The sequence below is a fragment of the Spea bombifrons genome, chromosome 4 (genome assembly GCF_027358695.1).
Source record: "Spea bombifrons isolate aSpeBom1 chromosome 4, aSpeBom1.2.pri, whole genome shotgun sequence".
NCBI lineage: Eukaryota > Metazoa > Chordata > Amphibia > Anura > Pelobatidae > Spea > Spea bombifrons.
This window is the reverse complement of record NC_071090.1, coordinates 61931240-61950455: the sequence shown is the minus strand read 5'-3', so window position 1 is coordinate 61950455 and position 19216 is coordinate 61931240. Positions and strand designations below refer to the sequence as shown.

Genomic DNA, 19216 nt, shown 5'->3' with positions numbered 1-19216 from the left:
ACAATCCTTCACATGAACACAACAGGGTTTATTTACTAAATGGAGGAGACTCGACATTGTGTTTCAGCTCGACTACGCTATACATTATGAACGTGCAATCCCAGAGATCTTCTGCTACAGGAGCTGGTTAGCTGTATATTTCAAACGGAAGAAAAATGCCTGCTTACACATAGAATTATGCATTATACAGAGCCTGTTCAGCACGTCTTGGTAATGGCGGCCCATCATAATAAACAGTGAAGTAAGGGAACTGAAACCCCTCTCACGCTTTAGTGAATAAGTCAAGAAGATAATAGGGTGACCACACATATACGCTTTGTGCTAACCCGTTATAATTAAAGAAATGCAATCAGCGAGGAAATTAACATTACTGCTGGTGTTGCTTTATGCTAGCAAGAGTAATTTAATTACTAAACAAAAGATTTGATCTAGATAGGTGGCAATACGTACACTAGCAATATTGTTAATCTTCCACATGTATCCAGTGACATCATATCCCGCTAATGCCAACAACCCCAACTCTACATTCCATCCATTTATCAAACCAGCCAAGTCTCACGTCACTGGGGTGAAAAACCTCGTTTTTTGTTTGCCAATGGGGCTTTACCCAAAGTCACAGCCCATATCCGCAACAAGAGCGATGGTTTTAGCGCACATTGACACTGTTACCAAATAAAACAAGATATTGCTATCCTTCCTGTGAAATGAAACGTAACTTACACGGCAGAATATCCTTATATCTGTTCTTTTTCACATTTTCCTCTTTCTCGCCTGTACTGGTGGGATAGATCTTGTCTGTTCTGTACTTTGTGGACAGTCTCCTCAACCGCTGAGAAAAGAAGAAGAAACAGACATTAAGAAACTGCAGCAGGAGGTAAGGAAATGAATACCTTACAGAAGATAATAACTACATAATACAGACGTGAAAACACTACGGGTGGCAGCAGGAGGCAAAATGAAGTGGCGTATAAATGTATTATGGAAGTGCATGTGACTGCTCTGCGAGACGGCAGCAACCAGCCGATGACCCTCATTAAAGAAAACGTCAGTAGGAAATAAACGTTTGATTGTATTAAATGCATTAAATAGCTTCTTCCACATATAGCAAAAACTGCATTCTAATACACGAAGTACAAAATTCATCTCAAGAATTTATATTTTAGAATTCTACAAAAAAAAACTCATAAATTTTCACAATGAAAAAAATATTGAAGCAGACGTTAGGATTATGGTAGTCAGCACAATAAATGAGATTCACTTAACTCCTGTTGAAAAATGTAATTCCTCTTATCCTCTCATAATCTAAAGACAGCTCACCCATTAGAAATGACCCAGATGCAATGCGTTTATTCCCACCCAAACAGTCTGCCCTCAAGGATTACTCCAGCTCTGTTCTCCAACTAAACATCGTACATCCGGCACATACCGTTCATCTGCATGCTTCTAAAAGGCTATATTTATAAAGCTTACCATGCGATTGGTAAAGCAATATTCAGTTAGGTTGATACAAGATTAAAGCATGAAGATGAACCTCACTTGCCAAAAAAAAGCAGAAGAAAAAGCAGAAGAGCGAGGAACCCGGAGCACATGGAGCTTAAGGTTATTCAATTAAATAAAATGAGAAGTGCTACAGTAGGAACCATTAAAATAATGCACAGTAACATTAGTTTGCAGACAATTAACTGCTGGAGGTTATAACTAGGGGCCTAAAGCAAAAAAAGAAAATATGTATAATATATATTTATAACCAAAACTGGAGTCCAATTCCAGACTGCCCAGAAGGACAGCATTGACTAAATAGAGTTTGCAAGCACATAGGCACATTACAGTATGATTTAAAGAAAACGGCTGTTTAATATTTTCAGGTACAAGGAACCAAATAAATGCACCATCTCTTATAAATAAATGTCAAAAGATCCGACACCTTCGGGCACTTAGAATTCTAGATAGAAGAAGGGCTCTCAGACTCCGGTATGAAATAGGAAGTAGCCTTCACACAGTTAAAAGGATAAGAGCTTAAAATGCCAACAGGATAAATATCCTATTGCTATCCTATTAAAGGTTTCCTTCAGAGTGCAGCAAGGGAGGTCAATGCAGAAACGAAGGGCGTTCACTGAACACACTGACTGCAGTGTTTCTGGAAAACAGAACGTCCAGATACGCAAAAGTCCAATTTGTTACTCACAAGAGAAGCTTGTGGCAAGCCATTACCACATATGGTAGAAAGGATGTGAGCGGCAGTGGAACAATTGAGAGCGTCAAAAATATACTTCCTGCTTTCAGTGCTAGCTATCCCCATGCGAACTAAGAAATATCACCATGTACGCAGCATTGTCTACGGTGGACTTCTGTTGAAACATTTTCCATTACGTGCTACGTACCGACAATTAACCATATACAAGCTTCTGAAACGGGGAGACTATGTTCTACCTCCACCACATTCAAACTTGTGAAGTCAACGCCTACATTTGGGGTTTGGGACATCTATGTACAAAGTAGCTGCCAGCCTTAGTTATGCCGTAATTTAGAAGCCAACTTCCACCATCCTGCCCATTCAGTGCTGTGGTGGCAAGGGGAAATACTAGGGCTGCAACAACTAATCGATAAAATCGATAATAATCGATAATGAAATTCGTTGGCAACGAATTTCATTATCGATTAGTTGAATCGATTATTATCGATTATAAAATGAGGGTTTTTTCAGAGCAAACGCTCTGAAAAATCCCCCTCATTATATAATCCGTTTAGTCTGACTCACCGTCTCACAGCAGCAGCTCCTACTTACTCCCCCTCCCTGTAATCACTGTGACAACTGGCCCCGCCCCTTCCTTCTCCAGGCCAGAACCACATGGCTGTGACACTCATCTAACTGTAAGTATATATATATATATATATATATATATATATATATATATAATGTGTATGTGTGTATATATATATATATATATATATATATATATATATATATATATATATATATATGTGTATATATGTATGTAATATATATATATATATATATATATATATATATATATATATATATTTGGGCTACTGAAAATTATGGGAGGTGGGGGTTAATTTAGGGGCAGTTATGGTTAGTGGGGTGTTTAGGGTTAATTTAGGGGCAGTTATGTTAATAGGGTGTTTAGGGTTAATTTAGGGGCAGTTATGTTAATAGGGTGTTTAGGGTTAATTTAGGAGCAGCTGTGGTTAATGGGGTGTTTGGGGTTAATTTGAGGCAGTTGTGGTTAATGGTGTGTTTAGGGTTAATTTAGGGGATGCTGTGGTTGATGGGGTCTTTAGGGTTAATTTAGGGGATGCTGTAGTTAAGGGGGTATTAAGGGTTAATTTAGGGGCAGTTATGGTTAATGGGGAGTTTAGGGTTAATTTAGGGGAATCTAAATCCTGGGGGCAGTGAAGTGACATATCTGGGGGTATAAGGCATATACAGTATATAAGGCATATGTGGGGAGGGCAGTGTGGCATGTCTGGGGAGGACGGAGTGGTGTATCAGGGTGTATAAGGCATATCTGGGGGTAGAGTGGCATATCTGGGGGTAGAGAAGTGGCATGTCTGGGGAGGATGGAGTGGGGTATCAGGGGATATAAGGCGTATCAGGCACAGTGGCAGATGTGGGAGGCAGCGTGGAGTGGCAGATGTGGGAGGCAGCGTGGCATATGTGGGAGGCATTGTGGAGTGGCAGATGTGGGAGGCAGCATGGCGTGGCATATGTGGGGAGGGCAGGGTGGCATGTCTGGGGAGGATGGAGTGGTGTTTCAGGGGGTATAAGGGGTATCAGGCACAGTGGCATGTGGGGGGTAGAGTGGCGTGGCAGATGTGGGAGGCAGCGTGGCGTGGCAGATGTGGGAGGCAGCGTGGCGTGGCAGATGTGGGAGGCAGCGTGGAGTGGCAGATGTGGGAGGCAGCGTGGAGTGGTATATGTGGGAGGCAGCGTGGAGTGCTGTGGTAGGCAGCGTGGCATATGTGGGGGGGGGCAGCATGGCATGTCTGGGAGGCAGCGTAGCAAGCCTGGGCTCAAATGTGCATATATTGGGGGGCTGGTTGGGAAATAAAGACAAGAAATGTATTTTATCAAAGTTTTTTTATTCTGCTGTTTGTATTTAACATCATTTGTTTAGTAAATTATTTTAAATAAATGAAAAATTTACATTCATTTTTTTTATCCGATTAATCGAAAAAATAATCGGCCAACTAATCGATTATTAAAATAATCGTTAGTTGCAGCCCTAGGAAATACCAAAGAATGCATGCCAACCGTCTAAGGCCTTCAAAATGGCAGCAAGAAGTCTGTGTCTATGAGTCATGGAAACTATTAAAAAGGGCTTCTCCAAGCTTACCAAGAAGATAACCTTTTCTTTTCATTCACAAACCCATGGCATGCATACCTTTATGTGAATACATTGCATACCTGATCATCTACCACCAGATATTTATACAGGGTGGTTGCATCTTTCTCTGGAGGGTGGTTTCCAGATGGCCACCCTACAGGCACACTATCCTCTACAAGGTACAGACCACATAGAGACACTAGTTTCTGCTCAAAAAAAGAAGACCTACTTTTTTTCTACTTCTTCAATGCAGTTTCACTATAGAGCTATCTTCCCTCCAAGATGATAAGGAAGGAGGATTTCTCAACTACGCATCATGAAAGAATTAGACATTCCCTTCTTTAATGTTAAAATATACATTACGCATGTTTTCTTCTAGAAAACATCACAACTGGCTACTGCAGCTTGGAGGATAATCAAACGCTCAATTTTTGAATTCATAGTCTGCCACAATTTCCTCATGAGTGATGGCTGGCACCAACAGATTGCGTTATTTGTTTACATCCAACATAACATTGTTTATTTCGGCTACAAATTTAGCGTAAATCTGTTTAGTCAAAGCCGCCGGTAAGCTAACCACTTGAGTGGATGCCATTCATAGCCATACGTCTGGCTCATCGCACGTGAGACCAAAGTACATTTTTAATTTCTTGCAGCAAAACACAGCCTACTTAAGGAACATTGTACACTTGTGGCCAAAGTATTTTCATGATTAAGTGGCACCTTGCCTTAATTTCAGCACTATGATGCTTCCAGGGCGCAATAACTAGCTTCCCAAATAGCAGGTGGTCACACGAAACATAGAAATAATGTTACTATTTGAGGCTTTTTAATATATGTATTAAACATATCACTTATAAACCATAGGACGATAAAAAGGATAACGTAGCATGATATTTGCAGGAATATCCATGAGTTGGCTTAAGTCATTTGTAAGGAGCACTTCATAAGGACTGCTTCCCAAGTCTAGCTGCATGTCTCTACGTGCTCCACTTGCACGCAACAATTTGAAGCTTTCAGCGTTGCATTTTTCCGGGGTCTCGGTGCTTTGCTTTTGGTTAGCCAGCGGCGGCACTGCATGTGATGCGCCTTGGCATTCTCCTGGTGGGGGGGGGGGGGACCAGACATGGCGCTCCTTTAAAAACCATATGGCTCGCTAACACACTGTTGCAGCTTACAATGCTGAAAGGCCAGATTTGTTTTCAGTGTGTTAGATGTGCCAACCATGGAGAAACACGATGTGTTGCAATAAACTGCAGACACTTTTTATATCTTAAAAAAAAAAGGAAGATATATTGTCAGCAGATACATGCTACAGATAACAAAAATGTGAAACAAACAAACACAGCGATCTATTCTGCTGTAGCAAAAGACAAACATTTACCAACAGGAATGAAACTATGGGCGACAAAGTCCCAAAGACGGAAGCCCAGATCATGAAGAGTCTTTCAATTGTGAATCTCTGATATGAGACATCTGCCAGGTTGCCACATAAGCCATGATGTGACGGAGATTTTATATAGAAGTATACAGTAAACCATGCCAGATGTACTATATTTTTACTATAGGGATCCGTTAACACCTATAGCACCTCTTCACTTGTGGTCTCTCGGATGAGCTACTACACCCTCTGTTATTTAGGATTGCCATCACATCTTGCATTTCGTCCCCAGTTTCTCAAGCAAAGGCCCATTCAGTGCCCACGTTTGGGTCACAAGGCAGTTCCCAGTAAACATAAAACTATAAAAGGGAAAAGAAAATGCGCCAATGACACAGTAAGGCATGGACAGATTGAACACCGCCAGCCCTGTGCAAATCAATAGTAACACGCTAATTACATGACAACGCTGCTTCTTCTCGCAAGGAAGAGCCTTGTGTTGGGAAGAAGGCACCTTCCATGTTACACATGCGCAGATGCTTAACGGTAGGCCTGAGATTAAGCGTCCGCAGATGCAAAATGGCTCACATTTCTACACGACTTAATCCCCCCAGCTCCTTTCCTACAAGGAGATGCATTCGGCTGAACACATCTCCTGCTCAGCAACGCACAATAATGAAGTACTTTCTTCCATCCAGCTCCATCGTGTGCATGATACAGCAGAGGTCCCACAATAACTTGAACATTTGTTGCTCCCGTTAATATCGAGGAGCACTTTCACACCAGCAATAGGCTGATGAAAACTGGTATGAAGAGGATACCGGTGCTATAGCACGATCGCAAGCTGTTTTAAGTAAATAATACTTTCCAAGTACTTTAATGTGCATTAGTCAGTGAGGATGCAGTACACCATCCCTTTAAGCGTTAGTGAAACACCAATAGACTTTTAAGGGAGCTTACCTTGCACCGTAGTGAATGCGCAAGCTGTGTACTTAAGGGGGAAGTGACATCTGTCTCGTTCTCAAATTACATTTTACTGCATGTAAGTTCACGCAAGCACTCATTGTTAAATGGGGTCTAATTAAAACGGACTACAATGTGCGTAACAAAACACACACATTAAGGACTGGTTTGGCCCTTTAGTTGAATTTTTATGTGATCAGGTTTGCTACAAAAAGCCTAGAAGGTCCCGATTCAAAATAGTCTGAAGCTGACATTTTTTAACATGCCAATACAAGAGAAGGTTTCACTCCAGAATCCCTATGGTTTTCCCCGAGGCTTGGTGGAGTAGTCTCGACTATGTAACAAAATGCCACATGACACACACAACATACCTTTACCGACGCTTACAGGGGAAAATGACATCTGCCCAGAGATAACATGCTTTTCTTAGCAGGCGAGAAGCAGAAAATTACACGGCTTTAGGAGGCTGAATAATTGGTCTTAATAAACCTCATTCACTTTCTCCTGCAGAGGAGCGGCTGTCACGTTGCCAAAGCCTTACGCTTTACTGTTCTATATACAAGAAGTAAGACCGCGTAGCGATGGCTACCGGTTAAGAGAGGCAATATCTGCATGAATGTTGCAAATCATTACACCATCTCTGCCCCATAGTTTAGTGGCTGCTTGTTGTAGCTTTGGGTTAAGCAGTCTAAGTCTTGTTGAGAAGAAACGTTCAGAACAATACATTAGAGTTAAAGCTATGTGGCAACCTTACAAACAGCTCAAGGGAAACCTACACATTTTTCATCATAGATGCCTAGATTAGGGTATATCAGGCATCATGCGACTTGGTATAATATATAGATGACCACATTATTTACAATTTAAAATCAAACAGTAAAGGTAACAAAGTCTTCTTCTCCTCATTAGTAAACTTAGCACACGTGGTTGTACACACATGTAGACCACACATGCAGCCCATACAGGCAACAGTACACATGTAACAGAGGAGGCACACGTCATCTTGAACACGTACACGAGTAGAACAGTTTTCCCCACTGCTGGTCGCCCACTTTTGAGGGCTAAACTCAAACTGGTCTCATCAGTAATCTGGCTGCAGATGACGGGAGTCCACCACCTACAGCGCTACGGAATTTGATGGCGCTATACAAGACCAATAATAATACTACAGCTCACCCTGCATAACATATCATTAAATGCACGAGGAGACATGGCTATATGTCTGGAGGGAACAATGTATATATATATATATAATAGCAATGCCCACCTCAAATTGCACTCACTTAAAAATAAAAATTAAAAGCCCCTACCAGCCACAAAATCACTTACATTCTACAACAGATGCAGCCAAATCGAATGCTTACTTGGAAAGACTGCTTCTGCCTTTCAAGTCCGTAACTGGTGTTTATTTAATAAAATCAATAGTTACGTGTACTTTATTATTATTTCTCAAACGCATGTCTAAACATTAGCCGGGGATGAGAGAGTTCAGCAAAAACCTCTGTGTAATCCAACAATTTGGCTAACACTGCCATAAAATCCGTGCAGGAAATCTGAACAGTTTTGGGCCTCTTGGGCATCCTTAACGCCCTGAGTAACGTTTTCTGTATAGTGATAGAAAAGACATGGACATAAAAACATCCAATCTCTGGATTAGTTTGAAAGACAGTATAAGCACGCTCACATCAAATAATGCGTTTTGACTTAAAGCCTTATTTTTTTTGGATGTATTAACCCTCTATATCCAATAAAAGGCAATGGGCTTTGGAGCGCGTATTGTACGGTTCAGTAAGCATTTTGTTCAGGACTTTTAATAAATACACGCGATTAAAGATTTTTTTTCCGGGAAGGGTCTGAGCATTCAATTAACAGTGTTAATACTGTTGCAGTATGGAAGTGCTGGATTCGGCGAGGCCAGGGGAATAGAAACTTTAGTCGCAGTAAACACAATATTATACTGTTTGAAAAGAAAAGCAGTCCCCAGAACAGACCAAGACCAGAATACATACCTCTTCCAGCAGGCAGATTTACACATGGGTACCTGCGAAACTAAAACCCGTCATCCTTTAAACATGAAGCCAGGGGATGCTTGGCAGCCACTACATGTATTAACAAAAATATAATAGGATGAACCAAACGTGCGCAACAGAAAGGCTCTAAAAGCAGAATATCGTATGTCTGTAGGCTTCAAAGATGCACTGCTGCTGGAACAACATTTAGACTAAATGCATTTTCTTTGTAGGCTAAAGTGAGATATAGTTTCAAATTTCACACAGCGACGGTTTTGAGCGGCAGCAGTCTGTGGCAGAGCCAGCAACACCTTATCGGTTTCCTGTCCTGAAGATCTCTCAGATCTCCTGTAACCGCCCATCAAGCAATATCACGCAGGGAAACGATATGGCGATTGTCATGATTAACTCATATAATGTAGTGGATGCATGGAAGGGTAACCCAGCAGAGGTGGTTAGTTTCTTTGTTTCAGCACTCAATGAGTTAATCTGAGGTTGATTTAATGTGTTTCTTTGTGAATGCCCTCTGTATCTGTTCTGGCTAGAGGTGTCATCTTCCCAAAGGACCCCTGTGGTGATTCATGGCCTAACTGATAAGGATCCTTAGTTATAGGAATTCCATTCCTATCTGAAGTGGGGGGGTTTCCATCACCTTTACCCCACCATAACTTATTGGCACATCAAAGATGGGACCCGATTCTTGGGGATGGTGTCATATAATCAGTCATGTGGTCAGAGGGGCGTTTGCTTGCAAAAGTCTGATTTAGGGACAATGCAGCGACCTCAAAGCAGAACTCCATGATATACTCTGATTGGAACAACATCATAAGAACCATCTGGACTTAAGGAGTTCCCACAGACCTGCTTATTGGAGAAACTCGTGAGTGAGGGTCCTGTGTTTAAGTCCTTTTGCTTTTAAGAACTGTTTGCTGTTTTATTTTTATTTTGTATGTCTTGTTTTTTGTAATTCTGGCACTGTGTAATCTTTGTCTTTTTGTTATTAAAATATTCATAATCCAAGTCTGTCTTTGGGCTCTAGTATCGATATCCACGAACCCTAAGAGAGGATAACACGTTACCATATTGTTATTAAGTTTTACGGGATATATATATATATGTTGTTTGCCCGGGGTGGGTTGATATATGTATAGAGATAAAGGTTCTAATTCGGATTTCTCACGAATCCGGTATCAAAACCGTGAGTGGTGGCAGACTACCTGGGGGGATACAGGCAGGATTTGGGGGTTAATTTGGTGTAACTTATACCTTGTTAAGGGGTCAAGTTAGTAAATCCAGAGGCCTGGTGCTATTAACCCCTTCATGCCCACGCCCTCCACACAGTCACGGCTTGGCAAGTAGTCCTGACCGTGACAAACTTGGTGGCAGCTAGGTGGGATATCTAGAGTTTTTTAGTGCTATTTGTATTGCCCGGTTTGGTGATTTTAGTACTAGAAGAAATTACATGGGTTTTGTGTAATTTCCCAAAGACATTACTCAGACATACAGTGCAAAACAGTTCGTTCCTCTCCTTTTTTGTTTTCTCTACCATACTGCATTATGGAGGCATATCGACGACAGCCAAAAGAATCTCTGGAGCTGGTTTGTCAAGAAAGGAATATACAAATTTTTGGCAAAAGTAAAGAGCAGCTGATTTTGGATCTCCTGGAACATGATAAACTCTGTGCAGAGCAGGCCATTGGAGCAGATGTGATTTTGGAAGAGCCTGTGGATCAAGGATGTTTTCCTGATAAAGTTAACGCCTTGAGTGTAACGGACTCTGAGTTACAAGTGTTACTAAAGGATCTGGGGAGCGTGGATCCTCAGCTAAAGTTCAACCTGATTCTGCAGTACAAGGAGAGAGAGAGGGAGGCTGCGGAAAGAGAGAAAGAGAGGGAGGCTGCGGAAAGAGAGAGAGAGAGAGAGATGGAGGCTGCTGAGAGAGCTGCGGAGCGGGCAGCTGCTGAACGAGAAGCTGAGCGGAGGTATCAGCTGGAACTTCTACGGTTAAAACAATCTAGTCTGTCTCCCCAAAGCATTGTTAACGGGGATGGATATGCTAACAGACCCCGCCTGGAACACTTTCCAATGCTGGAAAAGGACACTGACCTGGATGTGTTTTTGAGGGGGTTTGAGAAAGTGTGCCGGCAGTACCAGCTGCCCAAGGAAGAGTGGGGAAAGTATTTAACCCCACGTCTGAAGGGGAAAGCCCTGGATGTGTTTGCTTCCCTACCAATGGAGGTTGACCAGGACTATGAGGCCATAAAATCTGCCTTGTTAAAAAGTTTTAACCTCACCCCTGAATTCTACAGGAAAAAGTTTCGAGAGATGCAGCAAGCTACATCGGACAGTTGCACCGAATATGCGGGACAGCTTCGGACTGTTTTCCGGCAATGGGCTGGAGGCCTACAAGTTACTACATATGAGGCCCTGGAGGATCTGATGATTTTGGAGCAGTTCCTGAGCACACGAAGTCCGGAGGCCCGAGAGTGGATTCTGGACAGAAAACCTAAGACCACGGCAGAGGGGGCAGATCTGGCTAACGATTATGCCAACAACCGTACTCCAACAACCAAGCGGGTACAAGCATCACAAGGACCATCTACTTGGAAAGGAGCAGCCTACCAGCCACCAACTCCTAAGCCAGCCGGGAGATTATCACCAACACCTTTCCTAGCCAACAGAGCAGGGGCCGCATCGGGCCAGGGGGATACCCGCCGGTGTTATCGGTGTAACCAGACTGGGCACTTGAGTGCCACCTGCCCTTCTAAGAGACCATCTCCACAGACAAATGGAAATGGAGGTACAGCTGGGGGAGCTGCACCTGTTTTATTTGTGGCTAGACCAAAGGAGGCACAAGGAGACAATTTGCAATGTGTAGCAGTTGGGGAACACCCAGCTGTCTTGTTTGTTTCCAAGGTTCAGGGGAATGAAGATGAGAACCTACAAAGAGTGACTGTAGGTGACTGTGTGACTATGGGACTCAGGGATACGGGGGCTGCTTGCACTCTGGTGCGGCCTGAGATGGTAAAATCGGAGGATCTTATCCCTGGGAAGACCATGTCCATCCATGGAATTGGCGGGGTGCGCCCTGCAGTGCCAGTGGCACGTGTGTACCTTGATTGGGGTGTGGGCAAGGGTTTGCGGGAGGTGGGGATATCCGAGGATATTCCTGTTAATGTTTTGCTGGGCAAGGATCTGGGTCGACTTGTTTGCCAGTATGCACCAGTTGAGGAAACCTGCAAACCTGGAGGGCTGGTAGAGAGCCCTGTCCAACCTAAGGTACTGTCTGAAACTTTGGGAGTAGTGGGTAGCTGGGAGGGAGCCCGGAAGGTAGAGGTAGGCCTGTCTGAACCAGCACCCAGGATACTGTCTCCTGAAGAGATGGAGGGGGATATGCACCAAGGGACCAGACCTAGAGAGCAAGCTCTAGGGGAAACTTGTGGTTTGACCTTTGGAGGGGCAGAGTTTCAGGAACAGGGAGTCTGTAGTGGCTCTTCTGGTTTAATGCCCCCTGATACGGAAAAGCATAGTGTTACTATGGGTGATCAGGTAGCCAAGGGATTTGGGCATGCTGGGGATACCTCTGTCAACGTGTCTTCAGAAGTTGTATGCCCTGAAGGTATTATTCTTGGAAACATAAAGGGGACTGGGGATGTGTGGCCAACCGTGCCTACAGCACCTGAGTACTTAGATTTGGGTGCAGGAGAAAGTATACATGATATAGGGGTGTCTGAGGATATTCCTGTTAATCAGTTTTCTCAAAGGGAAAACAAGGGATATTTGGAATGTGATGTTTCTGTGAATCAACAGCCAAAACTCAGTTGTAATGGTCCAGAGGAAATGCTTACTTTAACCCTTAAAGTGCTGGAGAAGCAGGAAAGGGGTAGTTTATCCACTGTGTCTAAGACTCCTACAGCTGTAAAGTCTGGAGATAAGGAGGAGGGGGAGGAAAATTCAGACCCTGTTATTCCTTTTGTGTGTTCACTGAGTGGGCAATGTGAGGGGCAGAATATTTCCCCTGTAGCTGTAGTGGCATACCAGCAAGATGCTGGGGCAACAGCTACAGAGGATAATATAGTACGGGTTGATGAAAAGACAGCTACATTGACCAGTCAGCAAGAAACCCCTCGCCCTGTGAGTGTAGGTGAAGCCAAGAGCCTGGGATCCACAATGGATGCCCAGGACAATGGACACCCTTTTGCTGTCTTGCTTGGCAATGGGCAGCGTTTAGCTATCCTAAGCAGGGCAGAAAAACAAATGGATGAGGCCTTAAAACATCTGAGTAACTTATCGCCAAAGGAAGAGGTTTATTCAAGGGTTGGCAAAGAGTGCTTAGCTATGGTGTGTGCTTTGCAGGAGTTACAGCCATGCTTGTATGGTTGTGACTTCACTGTTATAATCTATCACAACCCTTCTCTTCAGGCGGATAGAGTAGATGGGAAGCTTAGCAAGTTGCTCAGATGGAGTCCGGTGCTACAGCAGTATTGTTCTACTGGCTGGTGTGACAAGTCAGCTTCTATGGGAACGCTGACTGTTTGTCTTGTCAGGGGGAGACTAGAATTTAGGCAGACATAGCAGATCAGCGTGTGCTGACCTCCTCTGTCCACCATCTTAAAGGGGGAGGTGTCATGATTAACTCATATAATGTAGTGGATGCATGGAAGGGTAACCCAGCAGAGGTGGTTAGTTTCTTTGTTTCAGCACTCAATGAGTTAATCTGAGGTTGATTTAATGTGTTTCTTTGTGAATGCCCTCTGTATCTGTTCTGGCTAGAGGTGTCATCTTCCCAAAGGACCCCTGTGGTGATTCATGGCCTAACTGATAAGGATCCTTAGTTATAGGAATTCCATTCCTATCTGAAGTGGGGGGGTTTCCATCACCTTTACCCCACCATAACTTATTGGCACATCAAAGATGGGACCCGATTCTTGGGGATGGTGTCATATAATCAGTCATGTGGTCAGAGGGGCGTTTGCTTGCAAAAGTCTGATTTAGGGACAATGCAGCGACCTCAAAGCAGAACTCCATGATATACTCTGATTGGAACAACATCATAAGAACCATCTGGACTTAAGGAGTTCCCACAGACCTGCTTATTGGAGAAACTCGTGAGTGAGGGTCCTGTGTTTAAGTCCTTTTGCTTTTAAGAACTGTTTGCTGTTTTATTTTTATTTTGTATGTCTTGTTTTTTGTAATTCTGGCACTGTGTAATCTTTGTCTTTTTGTTATTAAAATATTCATAATCCAAGTCTGTCTTTGGGCTCTAGTATCGATATCCACGAACCCTAAGAGAGGATAACACGTTACCATATTGTTATTAAGTTTTACGGGATATATATATATATGTTGTTTGCCCGGGGTGGGTTGATATATGTATAGAGATAAAGGTTCTAATTCGGATTTCTCACGAATCCGGTATCAAAACCGTGAGTGGTGGCAGACTACCTGGGGGGATACAGGCAGGATTTGGGGGTTAATTTGGTGTAACTTATACCTTGTTAAGGGGTCAAGTTAGTAAATCCAGAGGCCTGGTGCTATTAACCCCTTCATGCCCACGCCCTCCACACAGTCACGGCTTGGCAAGTAGTCCTGACCGTGACAGCGATCTGCATACTTTTGCAGCGAAATACATGGGAGGAATGCTAAATGAAATCCTCTACGCATTTTATCTATGTATTTTGCAAGCTGTTCAATGAGCAAACAGGACATAACAAGTAGTAAAGAATGTAATATTTGACTTCCAGAAACAAGGGGTAAGGAGGGCCCTGCTCCAAAGAGCTTACAAGTTTAGAGGGCATTAGGGTGTATTACACAAGTAGTAATAGTGCCAGACTATTATAAGCTTTCCAGGAGGGGTGAGCTAGGAACATGGGTAGAACGGTGTAAATGTGCAAGGTTGTAGACGTCCCTAAAGAAGTGAGTCTTGAGGGATTTTTGAAGGAATAAAGGCAGGGGGAGAGACGGATAGACCGGGGGAGGGCATTCCAGAGGATAGGGGCAGCCCTGGAGAAATATTGTAAGCTTTCAGGAGAGCTAGAAATCAGAGAAGAGGATAGAAGGAGATCATTGGATGAGCGGAGAGACCGGTTAGGAGTGTATTGAGAGATGAGTGATAAGGTGTAAGTAGGGGAACCGCTATGAAGGATTTTGAAATGAATCCTGAAGCGCACAGGCAGCCAGTGAAGAGACTGACTGGGGAGAGACGTTAGTAAAGCGATGGGAGGAAGATAAGTCTGGCAGCAGCATTCACGGATTGTAAAGGGGTGAGACGGGTATGACAGGGTTACAACATACAAGGTGGGAGATAATGTAGGCATGGACAAGACCCTTAACGGCATTTTGTGTTAGGATGCATCTCCTGCTTAGTAGTGCCAGACTACTTACTGCTAGCCAGCTCCAACACTGGCTCTCCCAAGATTTTAAAGGCCGTTAACAAGTCCCCTAAATGCAGAAAGAGCTCACACTTCATCCTTGGGGTCAGTTTAGGCCAGCACATTGTCTGTTTAAATACCAGCCCAGGGGCAAACTCATTAGGCAAGAGGTCCCAGATGCAGACAAAGTACAACCCTTCAGAACAATGAGTAGAATTAGTCAATTTATATTTTAATGGAATCTACACCTGTGAGCACTGATGCCAACAGGATACTGTGTTCACAACATGAGAGAAGTCTTTTATATTATGTATTTTGTATTATCCTGGAAGCCAATTTAAAAAGTCCTTAAAAACAACGTACAAATAACTCAAAAAGGCAACTATGCACAATACTCTGACCCTGAGCATTAAATGAGAAATTCTATATTATTTGGTCCTGTGGTTGTAAGAAATATGCATGTAATTTGTCACAAGTCTCAAAAAAGAAACCACTACTACTCACCTACTATTGAAGCCTCTTTACGGTACATGGCCCAGACTACATCACATGTAACACAGCATGCAATGCAATACCATTATATTATATATACGACATCCTTATGTCCTTAGGGTGTCCTAAGTCTGGCTAGAAAAGGTGACACAAAACTACAGCAAACATATCTAGTTCTAGATCAGGAGTTAAGGACACCCATGCAAGTAACAAAGACCTACTTAGACACAGCAGGTACCCTACTGACAATAGGGTGGTGGGGGTCCTCTTTAAATGGAACTATTGTAAGCGTCATCCATCCCGTCACCGATCAGTATACAAACTAGCCATGCAATAGAGCTATTCATCTGTCTGGCACAGCATTTCCTTTTAACCCATCCCAACAAGGAAAGGCCTCATATTGTGTCTGGGAGTATACCAAGAGCTGCTAGAGGCAATGAGTCAGAGGATATTCCCAGGACCAAGACATTCTTTTATCAGATCCCCTTCCTCCTTACAGTCCCACAGATTAACTCTGTACACCCAGGATCATGCTTCTAGCTATATCTTTATACACACACATACATACATATAATAACGCTGTATTCCCTGTGTGTGATTGAGATAGATATATACACACAGGGAATACAGCGTTATTATTGTACTCTCTACATATTGTGAAGTCCCTTGAGTTTGTGTTCATTATGGCAGGGTATCGATGGGCAGCACAGCATTACTTATAAATTATTCCCCATGCACACAAACAAAAAAAACGTCTCAGGCGCTTCTATCTTTAATTTGTTAAACCGGATAAGTTTATACAAGCTTCCCATGAAACACAAAATGTGACATGCATACAAACAGTGAAGGAAAACGAGCGGGAACCTTTTCATTGTACATATATTTAATATTGTGAATAATGTCTGTGAATTATAATAATAATGTCACACAGGTGACATTGAAGCACATGGAGGTGTGGAACGCTTTAATTGCCGGTGGATTGAGTAATATTGCTTTGTTAAGAAAACCGGATCAGAGAGATTAGAAGTGGAAGTAAACCGAGCGCGGTACCTAGCGTCGTTCAGCACATAATCATTTTCTGGAGACCATCATCACGTAAAAATGACCTACCGAGGAATCAGCAGAAGAGTCTCTACATGCATGACCCGGGTAACGTGTAAAAGGCTTTCAAAAGCGCATTATAAATGTCCATCCGAAATATCAATTCAATTAAATTCATTTCCTACTCCACTCCCAGACCACAGGAGCCGCCAATGCCCAAGAGGGTTGATCAACATCCGTTTACATGCAAGATTTAGGGCTCGGGTTGCCTGTGTGCGCTTCTATGCATTTTCATGCAATTCTAAATACATACAAAATACCAGATTAACGAGAAAAGTAATGCGGCGGGTGGTCCAGGAGATAATGCCTCCATTGGAGACCTAGATACCAACTGGTGCTTAGAAGAATAAGAAGCATCTGACACAATGAGAGAACAGCCTGCTCAGGGGGTGGGGCAGGCTACTTGACACTAGTCTTAAGACCGCATTTAGGGATGACCGATTTATTTAGAAGGGAGGAACGGCACACGCAGAACACTCATATCGCTTTTTGAATCGCCTATAGCCATAAGACAGATGCCTCAAACTCTTCAGAAAGAAGACCTGCACGTGGGTTGAAAGAAAGGACTATAATAGAATAAATGGCGAGCCATCTCCACAGCCAAGGAAAGGAATGTTATACGACTGATAGACAGCATTGACTATTAATACCAAGTGAAGTGTTTCTCCAGCATATGCCACCCTTGGAATCCACCAAGACACCAGCAAATGCTTAGGAAGGGCCACTTAACTCCAGATATGCTTTGGCTAGCAGGCGATGGCTTAAGGAATAGAAATTGCTTCCTATATATAATTATACAGAATCCATACCTACACAACACCTTCTGGCTTTCTGCTAGCAGGAAAAAGAATTAACTAAGAAACACATTGGCAAATACATGTTTCCAGGAAGCCCTGATGAAATGCTCCCTCCCCATAAACTGTAATCCATGAAGTGATCAGGAAGGAAGGAGGGGGAGATGAGGGAGGCAAAAAAAAAAAGGAAGGAGAGGAGGGGATCGGTTCTGAAATAGCGCAAGAGGGGTGGAGGGAGGGTACCCCCAAAGGCAGCTACTACAATGTGTTCTCTACAGCCCTTCCATTCACCGGGACACACCGCAGCACCACATCACACGTGTACAAACACCCAGAGCCGTGACCCTGCCCCTCACTAACGCATACTCGGCACACAAGCCGTCGCCGGTCGGGAATACACACCGTTAAGTTTCCGGAGCCCCGATCCATGCCCTGCTACCAACCCCTGCAGCCCCCTCTGTATCGCTCTCACCATAAATTCGCAGGCGAACGTGTCCTCCCCGTTGTGGTCCTTGTTATTCATGGCCTGCACTTTCTGAATGAAAGTCCTGAGGATCTCCACTTGATCCATGCTGCGAGCCGTCTCCTCCCCTGACTCCCTTCTCACTCACAAGCTCTCCCGATCACACCCAGCACCTTGATACGCTTGGCTAATGAGGTGAACGGTCCTAACCACCCTGGTCTTGGTCAGGGTGGAGGAGGCCGCTGCTTTTTTTAACCCCTCGCCATACGAAACAGCCCCCGGCCTCTCATTTGCCTCAGAGGGCAAACAATTTCCTCAGGTCCCTTCCCAAACCTCCGCGCTCCTCCCAGCCGACCACCAAAGCACACATTGAGATGCACCGGAACTCGCAGCCCCAGCACCCCTCCTTACACAGTTCCCCATTGGCTGCTCCTTGTCTCTTTCTGAAATCCTATTGGCTTTCCAAGTATGTAGAAAGAGGGGGCGGGATCCAACCCAACCCTTCTGTCCGTCACAAATTCAATAAGCGGTTGATCGATCGGCCATCTTAGGGCGGAGGAGGGGTGGGGCCAGAGGGGTGCGGTTTCGGCGACTCGCAGCCAATAGAACTTGAAATGGAAGACGTTGGCGAATCGAGTCGTGGAACGCACTAAGCCTGTTCTTACGTTACCGCACCAGATTCCGTTAACTCTTTCATTCCGAAAACATGACGCCAATGCAATATAAAGTATTGAAGGATTACGTATGCTTGACAGTTGTTACTTTAAAGTCCTATATATTTTACTAATTCTACCCTTCATTAAGAGCACAAAGTAAACTTTTGCTTCTAGTTTGAGTATAAGAGTTTGTGGCCTTTAGTTGAAGTTGAAAAACAGAGCCACATAAGGCTTTGGAACCAGGCGGTTTATTCCTTTCAGCGTTTCTTATAGACGTATACCAAATGTTTTTCTTCTAGATTGTAAGCTCGTTTGCACAGGGCCCTCTTCACCTTTTGTTGCTGGAAATCCAGAATGTTATGTGATTCACTACTCGTTACATCCTGTTTATTTGTTGTACAGCGCTGCGGAATGTGATGGTGCTATATAAAACAATTATGAGAATTGACCACATCTCACCCCCCCAATCCATTTGTCTGAGAGCAATAGTCTTAGGGATGTTATAAAAGGGACACTTTAAGCATATATACACTTTAATACATATGGTAGTTGAGTGGTCCTTTTAAGTTTCCATTTGGTAGCAGTTGCTAATGCGTGGGGGATGCATATGACCCTTTCCTGACCCCTAGATATTCACTGT

At 43.5% G+C, this 19216-nt stretch overlaps 1 protein-coding gene across 1 annotated transcript in view; it reads right to left on the bottom strand.

Moving 5' to 3' along the window:
* The window catches only part of PTPN12 (protein tyrosine phosphatase non-receptor type 12), a 35053-nt gene extending 16735 nt beyond the window's left edge, over positions 1-18318 (bottom strand). The window contains exons 1-2 of the mRNA XM_053465476.1: positions 17930-18318; positions 721-829 (exon numbers count right to left, since the gene is read on the bottom strand). Coding sequence (XP_053321451.1) covers positions 721-829; positions 17930-18028 — 208 coding nt within the window. The 5' untranslated portion in view covers positions 18029-18318. The remainder of the gene's footprint in view (positions 1-720; positions 830-17929) is intronic.
* Between the last annotated feature and the right edge of the window lie 898 nt (positions 18319-19216).